General features: G+C 44.6%; 2 protein-coding genes and 1 non-coding gene across 8 annotated transcripts in view; 2 read left to right on the top strand and 1 right to left on the bottom strand.

Annotated features, from left to right (window-relative positions):
- Positions 1-10,199, top strand: part of LOC119169406 (monocarboxylate transporter 13) — a 32,343-nt gene extending 22,144 nt beyond the window's left edge. For all 4 annotated transcript variants that reach the window (XM_075884073.1, XM_037420493.2, XM_075884074.1 and 1 more), the window contains 4 exons: positions 1,418-1,775; positions 3,567-3,821; positions 7,167-7,423; positions 9,391-10,199. In XM_075884073.1, the coding sequence (XP_075740188.1) occupies positions 1,418-1,775; positions 3,567-3,821; positions 7,167-7,423; positions 9,391-9,620 (1,100 nt within the window). In that variant the 3' untranslated portion in view covers positions 9,621-10,199. The remainder of the gene's footprint in view (positions 1-1,417; positions 1,776-3,566; positions 3,822-7,166; positions 7,424-9,390) is intronic.
- Positions 1-18,963, bottom strand: part of LOC142786393 (neprilysin-1-like) — a 557,390-nt gene that overhangs the window by 338,780 nt on the left and 199,647 nt on the right. The gene's annotated exons all lie outside the window — the stretch shown is intronic.
- On the top strand, positions 11,326-11,398 carry TRNAS-GCU (transfer RNA serine (anticodon GCU)). Its single transcript has one exon. It is a non-coding gene; the product is annotated as a tRNA-Ser (tRNA).

The following is an 18,963-nucleotide window of genomic DNA, read 5'->3' as shown; positions in this document are numbered from 1 at the left end:
GCCTTTTACAATGAGTCGAAAATGAGTTTATTGATAAGTAAACTTTGGAAGTTTTATCAACACTCTAAATACCATATTTATAGCTCTATTGGCATCATAGGTTCGAACTTAGTTCCTAATAATGTGAATCAACGTTTTCGAGTGCGTCACGCAACTCTGTACCCACTACTACGCACCCACTGAAGCTCGATTTACTATGTTGCCTTTAAGGCTAATAAGATGTGCTCGTTTCTGTCTCTTCTATGCGCACTAATTATATCCTAATTAATTCTAAAATTATCCTGGTGGTTATCTATAGAAAACTTATGCTCAAATGTCAAATCTTTCTGGTAAGATCCTTAACAATTCCTTCTTTGTTCCCCTGTTTTGCTTGGTATATTTCTCAATTGAGGGAAAACTTAAACGGTGGTCAGTATAGGGTGCTCCCCAAAAACTTGTTGCCGTATTCAAGAAGAGATATTAACAATTGCAAAAAATGACTTATTGAAGCATCAAAAATTTTAATTTTATGATAAGATTAAGGCAAGCTTCGAATGCTACATTTAAGGCTTACTTATTATAGGAAACCAGTTTTGCGGGTAACTAAATCTTCCGAAACAAAATGGTAGAAGTTTTCATACTTGTATGATTGAATAAACCGCATATAAATGTCGGTAACTTGGGCTCAACGTGGGCAGTTAATATTGTAATATTTGTTAAGGTACATTTCAGAATGCCAGATAAATATTTCTCGCCTTTGCCGGTTTCCACGCCTTCGGCTGGTCACAAGGATTGATTTATTGATATGTGGGCTTTAACGTCCCAAAACCACTATATGATTATGAGAGACGTCTTAGCGAAGTGCTCCAGAAATTTCAACCACCTGGGCTTATTTAACGTGCACACCAATCTGATCACACGGGCCTACAACATTTCCGCCTCCATCGAAAATGCAGCCGCCGCAGCCAGGATTTCATCCCGCGACCTGCGGGTCAGTAGCCGAGTACCTTAGCCACTAGACCACCGCGGCGGGGTGGTCACAACGAACAGCGGGTGTTAGTTAACTGTTAGTTAAAGTGGGCGTTAGTTAGCTTAACTAAATTTCCGTTAGTCAAGTGCCAATTAGAGAACACGATTGGCCGGTGAAACGCGTAAAGCGCAGCTAAGTTCCGTAAATCGTAAGTTATAAGTTTCGTTTGTGAATTCCGGCCTACATTATGCATCTAGGTCATGAATTTAGATAGGTGTTGCGGAAAGTTCTTGCGTGGATATCGCAAAAATTGCTACGTTTACTGCACTGCAGTTGCTTGGCGTTAGTGAAAATTGCTACGTTTACTGCACTGCAGTTGCTTGGCGTTAGTGACACGCTTCAGCCACACCTTTAGTGTTGTCTCTGTATCCCTCCCTCTGCCACTCTGTGCGCTTGTCCTTACTCCAGCAATTGGGAGCGGCTTGGTGTTCGTGGTGATTCCGACGGTGATCAACGAGCACTTCGTCCGCTACAGGGGTATCGCCATGGGCATCAACTTTGCCGGCTCCACCATGGCCACGTTCGTCTTCCCCCAGACGTTGGAGGTGCTCACCGATACGTACGGCTTCCGAGGTGCCATGCTGCTGTTCGGTGCCATCAGCCTCAACTCTGTCGCATTCAGCCTCTTCCTGAGGCAACCGGAGTGGCTGAAGAGGCGCCAGGAGATACAAACGAAAGCAGCCGCCGCAGCCACCGAGATATCTGCGGAGGCGAACACCACTTGCAAGGCTCAAAATGGTTCATTAGAACCTGCTAATGGAAGCCTGTACGTATACCATGCATTCGTTTGTCTCTGTCATCTTAAACACTCAAATTAATCCCCCGTGGTATTAGGGGGAACGGCTATATTGGTTGTCTGCGGACTTGATGGTCCGGCTGCCGCGAGCGCCTTACGTAGAAAGGAAAGTGCTAGATTCCCCAGTAGGAAGATTTAGGTGCACGTTAAAAAGCACTGAATGACAAATTTTCCTGAACTCCTTCGCTAAGGCATCCCTCGTATTCATATCATTGTTAGAGGGTGTTGAGTATATTATCATAACAACAAAAGAAAAATGCGTCAGCATTATAGTGACACATGATTCATGCTCAAAAACAAACTGCTGTGGCAGTTTTGCAATACCCTAATTAATAGATGCACTTTTGATTGCTCTTCTCAACTCCTATTGCAAGAAAAATTTGAAGGCATGAAACACGAATTTGTTATAAACCACATTACACAACATTGATGTTTCACTAGCTGTACGTCTGTGCATACACACAACTGGGCCTAATATATTAAAATGGAAGTGGATGCTAGAGGTAGTATCCACTTTAAAAGCACTTTGTGCGTGCATTGCCATAGCCAATGTCTCTAATATATTAAGAGCATTTGTTTCGTCAAGTCCCAAGTGGTTGCAGAAAGCTGCAGTAACTGCAAAGAAGTTGAAGGTGTTTTTTATACTCACTTGTATTCGCACAGGCTTAACAAAAAGGTATGCGTGCACACGAAATTAAGATTTTTGTATGGCTGTGAAGAGGCAAGGTAGGATACTTGCCTCCGTATACCAAGAAAGCATTAGTATATAATAGACAAAATGTGCATTAGTATGTGTTTCTTTAAATACACATAGTACCGTGCTGTCCTCCGACAAATAGCTCCTTTTATCCGCGACCGCTTTCACGTAAGACAAACAGGACACTCTGCAAATGAGACACTCATAAACATGGGCATCAGCAAAGGGTGCAAAATGGGCACTTGCTCCCCTCAAAGTGCACGGAGGTTTCCCCACCCCGAAAGCCATTCCTGCGTCCCCCCTCCTCTCCAGCCGTTGTGCAGCAAGAGTTTACACCCCCCACAAACAAAATGCTAGAGATGCTCATGCTACTGAAACCGTCACATATAATCTTGCTTTACGTTGTCGAAAGCACAGTTGCACTGAAAAACACCATTCATGTGTGCAACTTATACGGGCATGAGAATGACGAGACCTGTGAAATGCCTGAGGCCTGGCGTAGGGACAGTAGTATAACTGTAAGCAGGAGCCCGCCTTGGATTAACTTGCATAAGTAGAAAATAAAATGGCTGAGCGTTTATCTATTGCGTAGACACGCACGTTTATATGATTTACAGGTTGCACTAAACATACCTTTTTTTTGCGGTACAGTTATACTCGTTGTTTGTCAGGTTCCCGTTGTAGAAAAGACACTATCACGACCTTGCTGGCGTATGCTCCTCCATCATCTTCGGCATATACTGCATCTTGCTTCTTATATTTTTTCTTCAAGCAATATCAGAAAGCAGAGAAAAACTAACGGTAGTGCTGATTGTGCACATCACGGTTTGTAAAAGTGCACCACCGAAGATATTGTATCGCATACTCGAAATGCAAATGATCGGATTTTTGGTGTGCTGTTTACGACAGTGTGCCGGTACCATAACCAATATCTTTTCTCACTTCACAAGGACAGTCAGCTCAGTTGTACAATTAGCTATTTGATTTGGAAACAGAAGCCTGTTCATACTTTATCGTTTATCCCAAAGAAGCTTATGAACGGCTTTGCTTTTCTTCTCTTGCAGACCAAAGATGAATACTCGCAAGGCACCGGTCCCCGGATCGTTCCGGCATGCCCTGACGGTCTTCTCTTGCCCCATGTTCTACCTGGTCGCCTACTCGTACATCGCCTTCATCTTCGCCTTTGAATGCTACATTTCACTCCTGATTGACTTCGCCATTGACAAAGGCGTCAGCTTTTCGCGGGCCGTGACAATGATCTCGTTGAGCTCGATTGCAGACTTGGTGGGCCGCCTCACGCTTCCCTTGGCTGCCGATAGGTTGGTATTACATTACCACAGTATAAATGATCTCTCTCCGAAATACTTTGCTTCATCCTCATTACCTATACCTTAAAGGGGGGGGGTGGCACCAAATTTGTGGCTTGCGTGTTCTCTGCGGAAAGTGTTTCTTATATGTCCAGGGAGCATAATGCCCGTACCAAAGCCCATGTATTATTGCTGAATAATTTATTGTCCCAATATATATGTGAAAATCTTTCCGTTCTGGTTTTTGGGCGCCGACTTGGGCAGTGACGTAACCGTGTAGGTGGCTTGGTCACCTGACAACAGAAGGCTGGGATGCTCGTCATGCTGTCTCATTTCGCACACCACACAAAGACTTGCAAAACAAATGCGCCGGCATTTGCCATGGCTACCTGTGACAGGCGCGTGCACATGTGGTGTACAGACCACTCGTTAATAGCAAGGTGGGGCTTACCAACCGATGAACGGTGCACCGATGCGTGGTGTACCGACTGAAGTATGTTGCGGAGGTCTGTAGTTCACTGATGTCACTACAGATCTGGCGCGACGTCACTACAACTTTCGGTACCCTTCCTAAAAAGCTACGTCTTTGCTGGACGCGCTAGCGATTAGTTTTTGATCGCGAGAATCAGCATTTAGGTACACTTCGATAGTGAATTTAAATATATCCTAAGCGTTCTGTGTCTGCAACACTCGTGTGGAGTGTCTTCGCACGCAGAGAATTCCCACAATGGCTTTATTATAACATCAAAATTGAATAGCACTACCCTTTAATGTATTAAGACTAGAAAGGAACATATAGGACTTTCGAACGTCTTTTCTCAAAACACAATCAAGAGTAGAGCTCTGTAAGCTCTTTGTTGTCCGGAGTTGTGCAAACAAAATCTGTTATCACGAACTGGATTGCTCTTGCTTCTTCCTCTTGAACTTATGGTGGGCTCCCACATCACGTGTGCCAATTTTTTCCGCCGTGGAACACAAAACCAGTCATCGGCGAGTGCTTTCCGAGACTAAAAATTACGTAACATCACGTAACTACTTACCACGGAACTGAAATCACACTATATTATGCGGTAATGTTCACTGTACTAATCAAGGAATGCAGGCTACAACAATAAAGCATCAAACGCCTTCGCCAAGCACGCCGATAATCACAATAATTTTATCTATAGAGACAACACAGCTATTATAATCAAGAAAAAGGATTCGACCACAAGACGGATTTTGGAATGTGTTTTTATCCAGACTACTCAGGACACTATCAACAGGACGACTGGAAAACTATCTGCCAGCTACATTTATTCATTACGTCACATTCAACATGAAAAGTGACGTACGACCTTTGCCTGCTTAGTGTGAACAAGGAGACCATTTGGGTTTCGAACCCTTTTGTGTTCTTTCACCTTGAGTTGGTTAGTGAGTGCATCTTCGTCCTCAGTAACTATCGACGTGACTAAAAATCACGCAACATCTAGTTATTTGACTGAAGTAACGTAACATCACATAACATCCAGGCTCATAACTATATATGACCTAAAAGCACTCGAGTGAATAAAAATGAAGCTACATCACGTAGCTACTCACGTGACTGAAATCGTGTTACACCACCTAGCTTTTCCTACAAATAAAAATGATGGAACATTTCGTCACGAAGTCCTAATCACGTCACATCACATAGCCACTTATCACTCTACATGTTCCTGCGAAAACCACGGAACAGCTTGTCAAGTACCTAAAACCACAACACACAACACGGAATAGCGTGACATGTCTAGCCAATTCTAGCCATAGTATTACTAGCAATATCTTTAAATTTCTAGGAAAAACTTTGAACTACTTGAAATCTTTAGTTAGGTCCAACACCACTTCCTCTGGTGGTTCCAACCTTGCACCTCTAGTGCAAACTGTTCACTTTTTCTCTTTTTTGTGACATAGGTTGCTCCTTGCAATTATATGTATCCCGTAGTAAAGCATGGTCAACTGTGTGGGCAAAAATGAAAGGGGAACTCATGACTACCCATCGTGCTTAGTTTGAGACGTTTCAGCTTGCAAAGCCAACGACTGAACACAAATGTCCCTAAAATGAACTTACAAGTAAATGAATGCACAGCGCTTCAGGGCCACAAAATAAACATAGATATAAGAATTCTTGCGTCATGCAGTAAATATGGCTCACCAGTTTGGTTACTTAGTCAAGGGTACTAGCACAGATGACTGAAGGCATTCAAAAGCTCCGCAACATTAGTTTGCAGCAACTATCTTCAGCAGAAATATAGCAAAAAAAGGCTTTCATGTTCGCATTTCGTACCAGCATCGCTTAAAGATAGTCTGAAACTTGTCAAGCAGAAAAGATCTGCAAATTTTACAATAATCCCATAATGAACGCATATGCTGAGCTCAAAAGTGATGATTTGATTGATATGGGAGGTTTAACATTACTCCCAAAACCACCATATGATTATGAGAGGTGCCATAGTGAAGGGCTCCGAAAACCTCGACTACCTGGGGTTCTTTAACTTGCACCCAAATTGGAGCACATGGGTCTACAGCATTTTCACCTCCGTCGAAAGTGCAGCCGCTGCAGCCGGAATTCGATCGCACGACCTGCGGGTCAGCAGCCGAGTACGTTCGTTAGCCACACTAGACCACCACGGCGGGGCTGATCTCAAAGGTGTCTCTTGCATGAAACTTCAAACCCTTCTACCCGCATTTTTTCTCGTATCGTGAAGAAGCCATTTGTATATAAGCCTTTCTTTGTGAATAAGAAAATTGTAGGGGTTTAACGTCCCGATTCCACAATATGAATATGGGAAATGCCATAGCCAAGGGCTCCGGAAATTCCCAATACCGGGGGTTCTTTAAACCTGCACCTAAGTGTAATTACACCGGCCTCAACCATTTTCCCCTCCATCGATACAGCGGAGGCTGCGGCAAGGATTCAATCCCACGACCTGCGGCGTGCGGGTCAGCAACCGATAGCCTTAGCCAATAGACCACCGTGGCGGGTTCTGAATGCACATGTGGCTTCCATTCTATGTGATCATACAGGACGGGCTTGAATCCTTGCCGCGGCCGCTGCAGTTTCGATGGATTTTTTTACACTCATAGTTTATCCATACGTAAACACAAGCAAAGTTGATTCTTGTGCTCAATGAAAGTGAAGTGAGAAAGTTCACGAAACTGGATGATGGTGAATCATTGACGCTACCACGCTGCCTTGCTTACATAACCTCTCTAGATATTTCTGCCTCTGTCTATGGTTCGCTTTGCGAGCCACATAATATATTCTTGTTTTAACGTCATTATAGTACTTTCTACGATGAAGTTCGATTGATTACCGTCTGTTTTCTCACACGCCAGGGGCTACATAAGTCGGCAGACGCTGGTGACTGTCACCTTCCTGTGCCTTGGATCGCTGTTCGTGCTTGTTCCATTGGCATCGAGCTACGCCACTCTCTTCACATTCGCCACGGCGATCGCCTTCTGCATCGGCATCGTGATGTGCCTGGTCTCCGTACTACTGGCGGAGTACGTGGGCGTCGACCGTGTATCCATGGCCTACGGCATGGTCTCAGGATTCTCTGGTGTTACGTCGCTCTTTAAGCCTCTAATAATAGGTACCAAATTTTATTTTTCAAGCATCTCTGCGTGCCATTCAACTTCAACTTCATTTCACACGGCCCTACATGCGAGATTGAATTCTGGTACCCTAAGACAAAATGTGCAACATATATTAAAAAATGACTTTCACCAACCCACTGTGTATCATTTAACGCTGCGTGATTGACTAATCAAAACAAAGTAAAACCTTGCGCTCTATTTTTATAGCTTTCCCTATAGGATGGCAAGCTTACACATGAGCGGTCGCTCTTAGGCTCAAAAGAAACCATATGTCTCAATATGAATAAGCCGACCTCAATAAAGATTGCTGAGTTTGACTCCATGTAAACGGCATAGTGCAGCAATATCGTAGATGAGCCCAAATTAGCTAATTAAAACTGAGTAAGGGTGATTTTAATCGAGTTATGCCCGGCTCAAATTTTTCTTGAGTTTCGACCGGAGTGAGGCCCTTTGCGCAGTATTACGATAGAGCTTAGGCATAACAGTCCGAGAAAGAGTTAAGCAGCATGTAATAGTGAGTCCGTGTGTTGTCTTCATTAATTTTTTGTACTGACGCCCATCCCTATGAATTTAAAAAAATTCAGAGATGGTCTAGCAAGTGCTTGAGATGCTTACCTGAACAATCGCTGGTAGTGAGCAGCAGAAGCAAAATCATCGCTACTAGTGACTCCGGGGCTGCTGTTTATATGTAATGGTCATGGCACTGTTCTATTCAATATATACATAGGCCCCGTCGCCAAAGAATGTAGTGCGCTTGGTATAAATATGCAGAAGGAAAAAGAAAATGAGTTACTGAGCCGACCATTTTTTAAATTGATACACCTTGAAAAAAGACGCTTCAGCTCCCCCACGAGAGCCTTGTTCACAAGCGAAATGAGAACATGTGCCTGAGCGGTTGCCCTTATGCACGCTTCACTATTTCACGCAGGCATCCTGTAGGCAAGTACCATCGTTCCTGTTGAGAGAGCGTGGAGTGATCTGTATCACGAGCGACTCAGCTTAAAGACGCCATGACAGTCATTCTTATCCAGTGAGAACACGTTGCATAGGTCTACTGAACTATCGCTGGCATAGCGATGATCACTCATAATTATCGTGTAGTAATAATGTTCGCTTTCCCCAAAACCCATGCGAACTCTCCCTCCAACAAAAGTTCATAGCTATGGTCAAGGCAATCACGCTACGCAGTTAGGGGCAAACGCGCAGAAAAGCAAAAAAAAAAAAAACAAATCAAAGAACGAAACCAGCGTAATTCAATCGAGCTTTAGTTGTATTGGATTGAGGCATCTTTATTTATTAATAAGAATTGGAAACATTCTGAACAGGCTGCTAGGCTAATTACCACAAAGAGCAGGTTGATGGTGCCAATGAGACCATGTATATGACATTTGACAGCATCGCAAGGTTTACCAAAAGAATTATACATAATCATGCAGAACCGTATGTAGTCATACTTCCGTAAAAAATGCAATACATTACGCAGGTAACAGAGAACATTTTTTAACATGTATGAAATCTATAACTGTACCTGTGCACTGTTAGAATGCCATGTTATAATTGTGCTTGGTAACGAAGAAGAGAAAGTCTACTGTCTCTGCTTCTTCATTCTACTTGAGTGTGTTTGTATCTGTAGCTCTGCTGCTCCCCCCACCATTGTATCTGCAAGGCTAACTAGACCAGTAACTATTCTTCACTCGTTGATATTGGGGTCTATTAATTCTCAGTGCTACTGAAGATACGAAGATGCGCAGATGTCAAATGCCATATAGTGTCAGTCGTCAGCAACAATGTGCGCCTCATTGAAGCAAGATACACGTGGAAATGCATCCTCTTCGTAATACTAGCTCTTTACAAAGTATTCTTTACTGTTCTGGTTTCATACACTGCGAATACGCATTAGTAATGTTGTTATTGTAGATATAACACTGAAGAAAAACTGATAAATGTTTTTAATTCTTCACAGGCTACTTCAGGGACGTCGTCGGGGCATACGACAAGCTATTCATCATATGCGGATCTGGAGTCCTTCTGGGTGGATTCATGTGGATCGCTGTGCGTCTGCGGGACATTATCAAACGGACCAAGCGCTGGGATGTAAAGACTATCGAAGCAAGCAACAGTGTACAAGTCGCGGCTGTTCTTCCGAAGTACAGCTACAGTGCAGCAGAGCTACCACCTGCATATGCTTTCTGACCAGCGTTACCTTGTCAAGGCGTGTGACTCTAAGCTTGGAAACACAGTGCACTATGTGCACATTGTACTATTTCATCTGAAGTGACTGTTTTGCTTTGTTGAAAGGCCACTGTGTCGACTCGAAGAAAAACATCAGTGTGTACCATCAAGCTCAACTAACATCGTTTTCATTGTAATTTATGTACATAATACAGGCATTCCATCATCAAACAACTCTTGGAGTGTGTACCTACTGATACACAGGGATGTCGTAGAGTTAGGTGAGCTGCACGTGCGTAATGATAATACAAGCATTCCATCATCAAACAACTCTTGGAGTGTGTACCTACTGATACACAGGTATGTCGTAGAGTTAGGTGAGCTGCCCGTGCGTAATGATAATACAAGCATTCCATCATCAAACAACTCTTGGAGTGTGTACCTACTGATACACAGGTATGTCGTAGAGTTAGGTGAGCTGCACGTGCGTAATGACAGAGCTCCGCTTCATCTAGTCTTCAATAGATGCAAGAAATACATCGATTCAGTCAATCATGACAACATGGTACGTGTTATAATAAAGAAGAAAAAAACGTACAAGGTATATTTCTTAATCACTGATTGTGTGTCCCATTTCCTCTTTCCAGCTTTAAAGAAACGTAAAATTTTCACAATGGTGTAGCCAAGAAGCAGGGGGGGGGGGGGGGTTCCATCTTTCCTCTTGGAATTTTTCGCGCAAACTCCTTCCCCCCCGCCCCTCTTTGCCACTCACCCAACTTTTTTCTTGTCACTTCGCGCTGACTTGATTTAGAAACTAAGTGGTGCTACTATGACAGTATCATTTCTGGGCACTTTTACAGTAAATAACATCTGAATATGGTATCGCTGTATTTGTCAAGCCTGTGTTTGTCAAGATTTTGTGCAGAAATCTTGGTGCATTTTAGGTTGGCTTGGCAACAGGATTAGTGTTTCAGTATGATCATTGTACCTGCTGGAACACACCTCGCTAGACTCGATCACTTTGCAAAGGTTTATTTTAAGCGTAAAAGCCAAACACACTTCCAAGGTATAATAGGCCACGTTGAAGCATGTGGCAGTGTGACTCTTCGTACGTCTGGTAAAATATATTCAATCCGAAACTAACATTCAACCTTTGCGCATTCTGATGAAATCTAACACACACACACACACACACACACACACACACACACACACACACACACACACACACACACACACACACACACACACACACAAGCGTGCGCGCGCAACGAAATCTTCGAGTCATCCAGTGCACTCGGCTTGCATGTGAGTGTACAATACATTGACACATATTTTTACTGTGCTGTAACGTCTAAGGGCACTCCGAAGTGTCGTCAGTGACGAAGGTTCATCAAAGACAACCATGGATCACAACCTTAGAAAGGCCTACTAGTATTATCATCATATAACTTAAGCCGATACATAAAAAGAAGGTGGTCATGAACATAAAACAGCCTGATGAGAAATGCATTGTGGGCAGCTGTAGTGAGCACAAGTTTTATTATTCAGCAGCGTGGCAAACAGCGCATGCTTTAGTGACGACACATGTCGGCTGGTGAAGTTTTGCTTTAAAAACTCGCGCTTGTTTCTCCCCTAGCGGAAAGATTCGTGGGTACACATTTCCTCCGCCTCCCTTCGCGCGCCGGTAAGGTATTTTACTCGCACAGGATCCGTCTCGCGCCCCGCCGCGGTGGTCTAGTGGCTAAGGTACTCGGCTGCTGACCCGGAGGTCGCGGGTTCGAATCCCGGCTGCGGCGGCTGCACTTCAGATGGAGGCGGAAATGTTGTAGGCCCGTGTGCTCAGAATGGGTGCACGTTAAAGAACCCAGGTGGTCGAAATTTCCGGAGCCCTCCACTACGGCGTCTCTCATAATCAAATGGTGGTTTTGGGACGTTAAACCCCACATATCAATTAAGGATACGTCTCGAGTTTGTGATTGCGCCGTTACGGAAGGCTGGAAGTGTCTGCTGCATTGTGATCCCATACCAAAAAGGCGAATGAACGCGAAGGAGTTGGTGCCTGCAGTGAAATTCTAGTGACTCGCATCATAATACTCGAAATAGACAACCTGCAGTCACGTTTGGTGCACAGTACAGCGTAAGTAAACTCACGTTCCATGCTCTGGCAGTTCTCGTCGTAGTTCACGCGTTTTGAGAAGTTGATTATGATGCACTATGTTCTGAAACAGACAGGATTTCATTCCTTCTTCGCTAGTGAACCAATTACTTTATGTATACCTTGTGTGGTACGAGGCTGCTTCTGTTCGCGCGGGCCTAAGTGCTGCAAACATAATTGCACATACTAGTTAGAACAGTGTATACAAGTCATATTATGGTGCGCAGTGAAATGTTCTGTGCAGTTCTGAATCTGTTTACGCAAAGGGAAATGACAGCTATATGCTTGCAAACAATGGGACACACATTGCGGCAATGCTAATGTTTCAAGTATAGCAGTGACAGAAACTACGAAAAGAAAAAAGACGAGGACATTACGCTTTTGTGTGTGTATTCTAGGTTTTCTAACGCGCAAACACAGCGAACAAGCTATTTCTATCTGAATGGTATAGTTTGCTGCCAGGTCCACTTTTGATTGAGACCAAATGAACATTTCTCAACAATGTTTACCTTGCCCTTGCACATTGCACGATAAAACCTCTGCGATTGGAGCGGTTCATTGCTATCAAAAGTCACGTTGCAACTGTAATGCCAACCAAGGTTGCGAGAAAGTCTGCCTGAAAAATAACGCGTGCGTGCGAAATCGTGTTTCCAACGTGCAGCATAACTTACAAAAAAATTACGTATTGTGTATCGGAAGCATGCTTGAATTCGCGCAGTTAAGTAAAAATGTTTACTGAAAGCTATAACTGTATCCGAGCTGCTTGACATATAGTGCTTAACATAAAAATCATTTCCCTTGGCCGGCATTCACCAACATCGACTGTCGAAAATTCGCTCAGCAATGTAAACCAAACCGAAATGCCATTATGATTGTAGAAAAACATGCTGCGTATAGCTCTGATTCCCCGTTGTAAGCGGAGACGTCCGTGACTGGTAAAACGCACTTCACCCCGGCGAGAAATATACGCCATCGACGTTTAACAAAGACTAACAATTCACGATGTCGTCTTCAGTCGCATGGGCGTCGCAATGATACGTTTTCGAAAACTTGTCCGTTCAACGATGCAACGAGAAGCCGTTGCTCCAAAAAGCCACTGTACCTGTCATTTCCTGTATTTTACTGCGATTAATTAGCTTTTATTTACTCTCCTTACAAGCACACGCATGGGGAGGGGGGGGGGCTGTTTTATGACTTTGATTCGGTGCAACACAATCTGCTGAAACTACCGCCGATAGTCATTTCACAGAGGAACGCTGATGCCTGTCCCCCTCACAACTCAGGTCACTGGGAACCTCCACCAGCCCCTCCGAAAAAAAAATGTCTCGCTACGCCCTCACTCTTCATTGCCTTCTCTTTTTGTTATAAATCTATGCTGGTGATCCTCTGTATATGATTGTATGACTTCAAATAATGGTAATAATGTATAAGTGAGAGTGAATTGTACATATTAGATAAAGAGCGTTAGTTTGGAATTCTGTGAATAAACTATACCATCGTTTTTATCTGCAAATTATAAATAAGCATATAAGCTTACTTGCTTAGGCGAGTTCTTGGATTTTCTTTGTTACGTCATTGCGCACCACCCAAATGATGAATACTAAGAAGACTTAGACGAACACAAGCGCAAGCTTTCAGCTGAATATATTGAACGGACACACGATTACTTTACGAAATCACACTTCGCGCTTACAACAACACGTTCACAAAAGAAATATAAACAATGAAATGCCAAGGAAACACGCACTTATTGCACATCTTGCAATACAAACCCAGATACTATGTTTCCATCTGCGTTAGTCCCAATGAAGTCATATTGATGCAGTCATCCTACAGTCGAAAAATCGCGGACCTCACTGATTTCACGCGTCATCTGATCATTGTGAGTAGCGACCACCTTGGTTTAACAAAACTTCAGCTCGCATCCACAATCTCGACAATGAAAACCTGCAGGTTGCTTTGCACCGATTTTTGCACATTGTCGTTGTGCTCCCGGAGTATTTTATTTACTCAGCGGCCCATCTGGCCTACGTATTTCTTTCCACATGTGGGTGGAATCGCGAACACCGCTTTTTCAACACAATCTGCGAAATTTTGTAATCTGGTTAGTTGTGCAAGCACTTATTCCCGTCATATTTTTTTTGTCATATTGCAAAGTGACGACTTATGGAGTGCCGTAAAAAGCACTAGCACTCCGACACCACCCTCAATATTTTCAGCTGATGAGAGACGTCGAGAGAGTAAGGTATGACAATAAACCTACGAAAATTCCCACTCTCGCTCTGATCTTTTTGCTCGACACGCTCTTCAGGGACTTTTTGACTTTTTCTATTAGGCAGTTAGCCACTAGCTAGTGATATAACCCGGATATCCAGCCTACTCAATTGGACGTAGATGGGCTTCAAAGTTTTGCTGTACTAAATGATAACAAAACTTCTGGAAAGCATTTTGGAGGCACGGGCTTGCGACCCCTCTCTTCAGAAGTTTTGAGTGGCGAAAAGAGACGGGGAGCAAATGATTATCGGTGCGCGGCTCGTATTTCCAGCTTACTTGAGAATTTCAAAAGCTTAGCCACAAGTCTAAAAAGCTGATGGTTCCTAGTTCTGCTAACTCACGGGTCAGCGTCAAGGAACTAAGTCTTGCCCAAAGGTCCCTAGTACACGTTCAGCCTCGTTCATACCACTTCGACGTCACTACTAAGAAATCATCGATGTCGCGGAACTTTTTATATGCCCACGTCATATCCAAATAGTCTTCTTTTGGGCAGTGCGCTACAATGTAACATTGATTATATCAACAATATCATTAACTGTGCAACTTGGCTGTCTGTATCTAAACCAAGAAAGCATTAACACTATTAAAGAACCAATAATTCGCCTAATTAAGTCTCTCCTATCTACAGCAACGAGGGCCCTCTCTGCTTCACCGTTAGATAGACGACTCGCGCCGCCACGATTCCCACTCGATTAAGCGAAGCATTTTGGTGGTAGTTCGAATTTAGGGTTGCTATCGGTAATGCTTGACAGCAACGTTTTTTCAACCTGCAGCACTGCATCGTTGTTGAAGCAGCCAGAATTTCTTGATCAATTCAGGTCACACCATTATAGATTTGATACTATACAGCACTAGAGCTATGGGCGCCGTCATGTCACTGTGTGCCTGTTATAGTTGAAGTGAAGCTTTATTTTCATGTTTAGTACTACGAACCAGAGAAAAACATGTCGAGCGCTTGAGCATGACGAGGCACCTTTTCTCGACGACAGGAAGGTCGTGAAAGTTCTTGATCTTCGGGGCACTTCGACTTGATAAGGGAAATGCACTTTCATCGTAGAATATTTTACAACACAACGTGCTAGATACGAACAGAGACGGGCCACAGCGCGTAACTCACAATTGAAATTTATTTGTAAAAATGAAGAACAAATATAGGAAATAATAATTCATGTGCATGTGCACATGTATTACAACACAACATGATTGATGCCTTGTGTATCATATCTGTTGAAAGCACATGTGCTATCTACATGCATGATTGCCTCGTGCGTACTCCTAGCCCTCACCTTTTCTAACCATTTCCACCTTCGATTATAACTACCGACGCAGAATAAACGATGGGGTTCACTTGTTTCTCGACAACCCAGCTGTCCAGTCTGTTCATTCCACACACGAATTAAACATGGTGTCAGAAGTGGACAGCGTATAAGCTACGACATGGATGACATGAGGCCGCCTGAACCGCTACGTTTGACAGCTGATGGAGGAAGGAACTGGACGCGGTTTCGTCAGCAGTTCGAATTTTCTTCTGCAAGCGACGGCATGCCAAGCTAATTCGAGGTCGGAAGCAGCGAAAACGGCCCTGCTGCTCAGCGTTGCGGGGGAGGAAGCCTTGGACGTTTTCAACAATTTTGTGTTCAGCGGAGAAGAAAACGAGGAGGATTTCAGCACCGTAATTGCCAAATTCGAAGATTACTGCCTGGAGCAGCAAAATGAAATACAACAGCGATACGCGTTCCGCTCCCGCAGTCAAGGTGAGGCGGAGCCCTTTGAGCAGTTTCTACGTGAGCTTAAAAAACAAGCGCAGCACTGCAACTTCGGGACCATGGCGGATGACATGGTGCGAGACCAAATTGTTTTTGGAACAAACTCGCCAAGGCTTCGAGAAAAGATGCTCAGGGACAAAAAATTGACCTTAGAAAAAGTCATCATCCTTTGCAAGGCGGCGGAAACATCAGCTCGTCAAAATGAGTTTTGGCAGAAAACAAAGGAAGAACTCGATATGAACGCTGTCACAGCCAGTAAGAGCACCCCTAGAGTGTCCAGGAACGACCTAAAATGCAATCATTGCAACCGAAGGCATGCCTACAGATGCTGCCCGGCATACGGAAAAGTATGTTACTCGTGTAATGGCCGCAACCACTTCGCGTCTTGTGGCAGTGAGAAAGAGCGCGTGTATGAAGTGCAACATCAGAGCGACGACTTCGAAGTACTGAATGTCGCCAGCAGCTGCGCAAGCAGAAAACGGGACTGGCGTGTGAACGCATGCATTGGCGGCAAGTACATCCCCTTTAAGGTGGACACAGGGTCGCAGGGCAATGTTCTGCCACTTTCAATGTTTCGCAAGCTCAAGACGACAACCCTGATGCCCAGTTGCGCAGGTATGAGGTCATATAATGGCAACACGATCAAGCACATCGGCAAGTTTTCAGCGCTTATCGAGATTGGTGGTCGCAAGGCGTGCGCAAATTTTTTTGTAGTAAAGAAGGACCACACCACTATCTCAGCATTGGACACCAGCGAGAAGCTTGGAATCGTACAGCGGGCTGTTGACAGCGTGACGACGAACGACACCGAAGAAATGGTCAAGGAGTTTCCATGTCTTTTCCACCGAACAGGATGCGCCTCACGTGAATACAAGATTGAGCTGCACAGGGATGCCGTGCCAGTTGTCCAGCCAGCTCGGAGGGTACCCCTGTCCCTGCGTGTGCCTCTACATACTGAACTGGACAGAATGGAAAAGGAGGGCATCATCCAGAAGGTCAGCAGCCCCACAGATTGGGTAAGCCCCCTTGTCATTGTACTAAAGAACGACGGCAAATTGCGAGTCTGCATGGACCCTAGACGCATCAACGAAAACATCAAGAGGGAACCCTAGCAAAAGCCGCGCCGAGAGGATATTGAAGCCGACTTGGCAGGCGCGAAGTTCTTTTCGCGGCTCGACGCAAATGCGGGATTTCATCAAATCGCATTAGACGAACAATCGTCGAAGATATGCACATTCGCGACGCCTTTCGGCCGGTATCGCTTTCTTCGTCTACCGTTCGGTATAGCATCGGCGAGCGAAGTGTTTCAAAAGGCCCTTAACGAGGTTTTTGATGGTCTTGCCGGTGTACGCGTGTACGTAGACGATGTGTTAATTTGGGGAAGGACCAGGGCTGAGCATGATGAGAGGCTGCGCAGAGCATTAGAAACAGCTGAAAAAGCAGGCCTTACCTTCAATGCATCCAAATGTCGCTTCGGCCAACAAGAAGTGCTCTTTTTTGGGTGACATCATTAGCGACAAAGGTATTAGGCCGAATCCTGATCTTGTTAAAGGTATTTTTAAAATGCCAAGACCTTAGGACAAATTGGCCGTCCAAAGGCTTCTGGGAGTAGTTAACTACTTCAGCAAGTACCTACCAGCACTCTCACAGCGTACGTCTACTTTACGTTCTCTCATGAAAAACGGTGCCATCTTTGATTGGACACAAAACCACGGAAGCGAATGGTAGGCTATATGCCGGGATTTAAGTAATGCCCCAGTGCTTGCTATATTTGATCCAAATCGGGAGACAAAGGTAACTGCAGATGCCTCTCAAAGTGGGGTCGGCGCGGCACTTCTGCAACGTCATGGAAACTGCTGGCAGCCGGTAGCCTATGCGTCGAGAGATTTAACAGAATCGGAACACAGATATTCACAGATTGAAAAGCCCCGCCGCGGTGGTCTAGTGGCTAAGGTACTCGGCTGCTGACCCGCAGGTCGCGGGTTCGATTCCCGGCTGCGGCGGCTGCATTTCCGATGGAGGCGGAAATGTTGTAGGCCCGTGTACTCAGATTTGGGTGCACGTTAAAGAACCCCAGGTGGTCAAAATTTCCAGAGCCCTCCACTACGACGTCTCTCATAATCAAATGGTGGTTTTGGGACGTTAAACCCCACAAATCAATCACAGATTGAAAAAGAGGCTTTGGCTGCAGTTTTTGGTTGTGAAAAATTCAATCATTTTGTTTATGGCCGCACCATCACCCTCGAGAGTGATCACAGTCCGCCGATAGACATATCAAAGAAAGGCATAAGCGATATGCCACCCAGAGTGCAACGATTTTTTTTTAGACTCATCAAGTATGATTACACGCTGACGTACATTCCTGGTAAACAGATGGCCCTTGCTGATAGGCTGTCCCGATCACCTGTTCCTAGAATGAAGGGAGCTGCAGGCACGAGTGACGTCGAGATCCATACTGTCACGATCGTATCAGCACTCGTAAGTGAAACGACAGCTAGAAAACTTGCACAGGAAACAGCTGTCGATCCATATCTTGGCAAAGTGCTAAGAAAGCTTGCCAAGGGAGAGCCTGTCGACGGCCCCCTGAAACTGGTGGCTGCCGAGCTATCCGTAGTAAACGGCATACTAATGAAAGGCACTAAAGTGGTGATACCGACAAGCATGCGTAGCGACATGTTGAAACTGATCCACGCAGGCCATCTTGGCCAGCTAAAGTGTAAAGCTAGAGCAAGACAAATGGTTTACTGGCCAAATATAAACTCGGAAATTCAGTCCTTGATCGAAAGATGTCTAACTTGCAAGACATACGCTTATAAGCAGCCATCGGAGCCTTTAATAATGCAACCAATGCCAACTCAGCCATGGTACCGTATCGGTCTCGATCTCTTTCAGTACTCGAGAAGACATTATTTGTGCGCCTATGACTTGATGTCCAATTTCCCTGAGGTGGAGGTACTGCCCGATACAACAGCCAGTACTGTCATCCATAGACTGAGTGCAATAGTTTCAAGGTACGACATACCAGTCAAGGTTTGTACTGATAATGGCCCACAGTTTAGCAGCCAAGAGTTCATTATTTTCACAAAGCGTTACGACTTTAAGCATGTGAAGTCAAGCCCGCAGTACCCGCAATCAAACGGGCTTGCAGAAAAGGGTGTACAAGTTG

The sequence above is a fragment of the Rhipicephalus microplus genome, unplaced genomic scaffold (assembly GCF_043290135.1).
Source record: "Rhipicephalus microplus isolate Deutch F79 unplaced genomic scaffold, USDA_Rmic scaffold_23, whole genome shotgun sequence".
Taxonomy (NCBI): Eukaryota; Metazoa; Arthropoda; class Arachnida; order Ixodida; family Ixodidae; genus Rhipicephalus; species Rhipicephalus microplus.
This window is presented reverse-complemented; position numbering and strand designations above follow the sequence as displayed.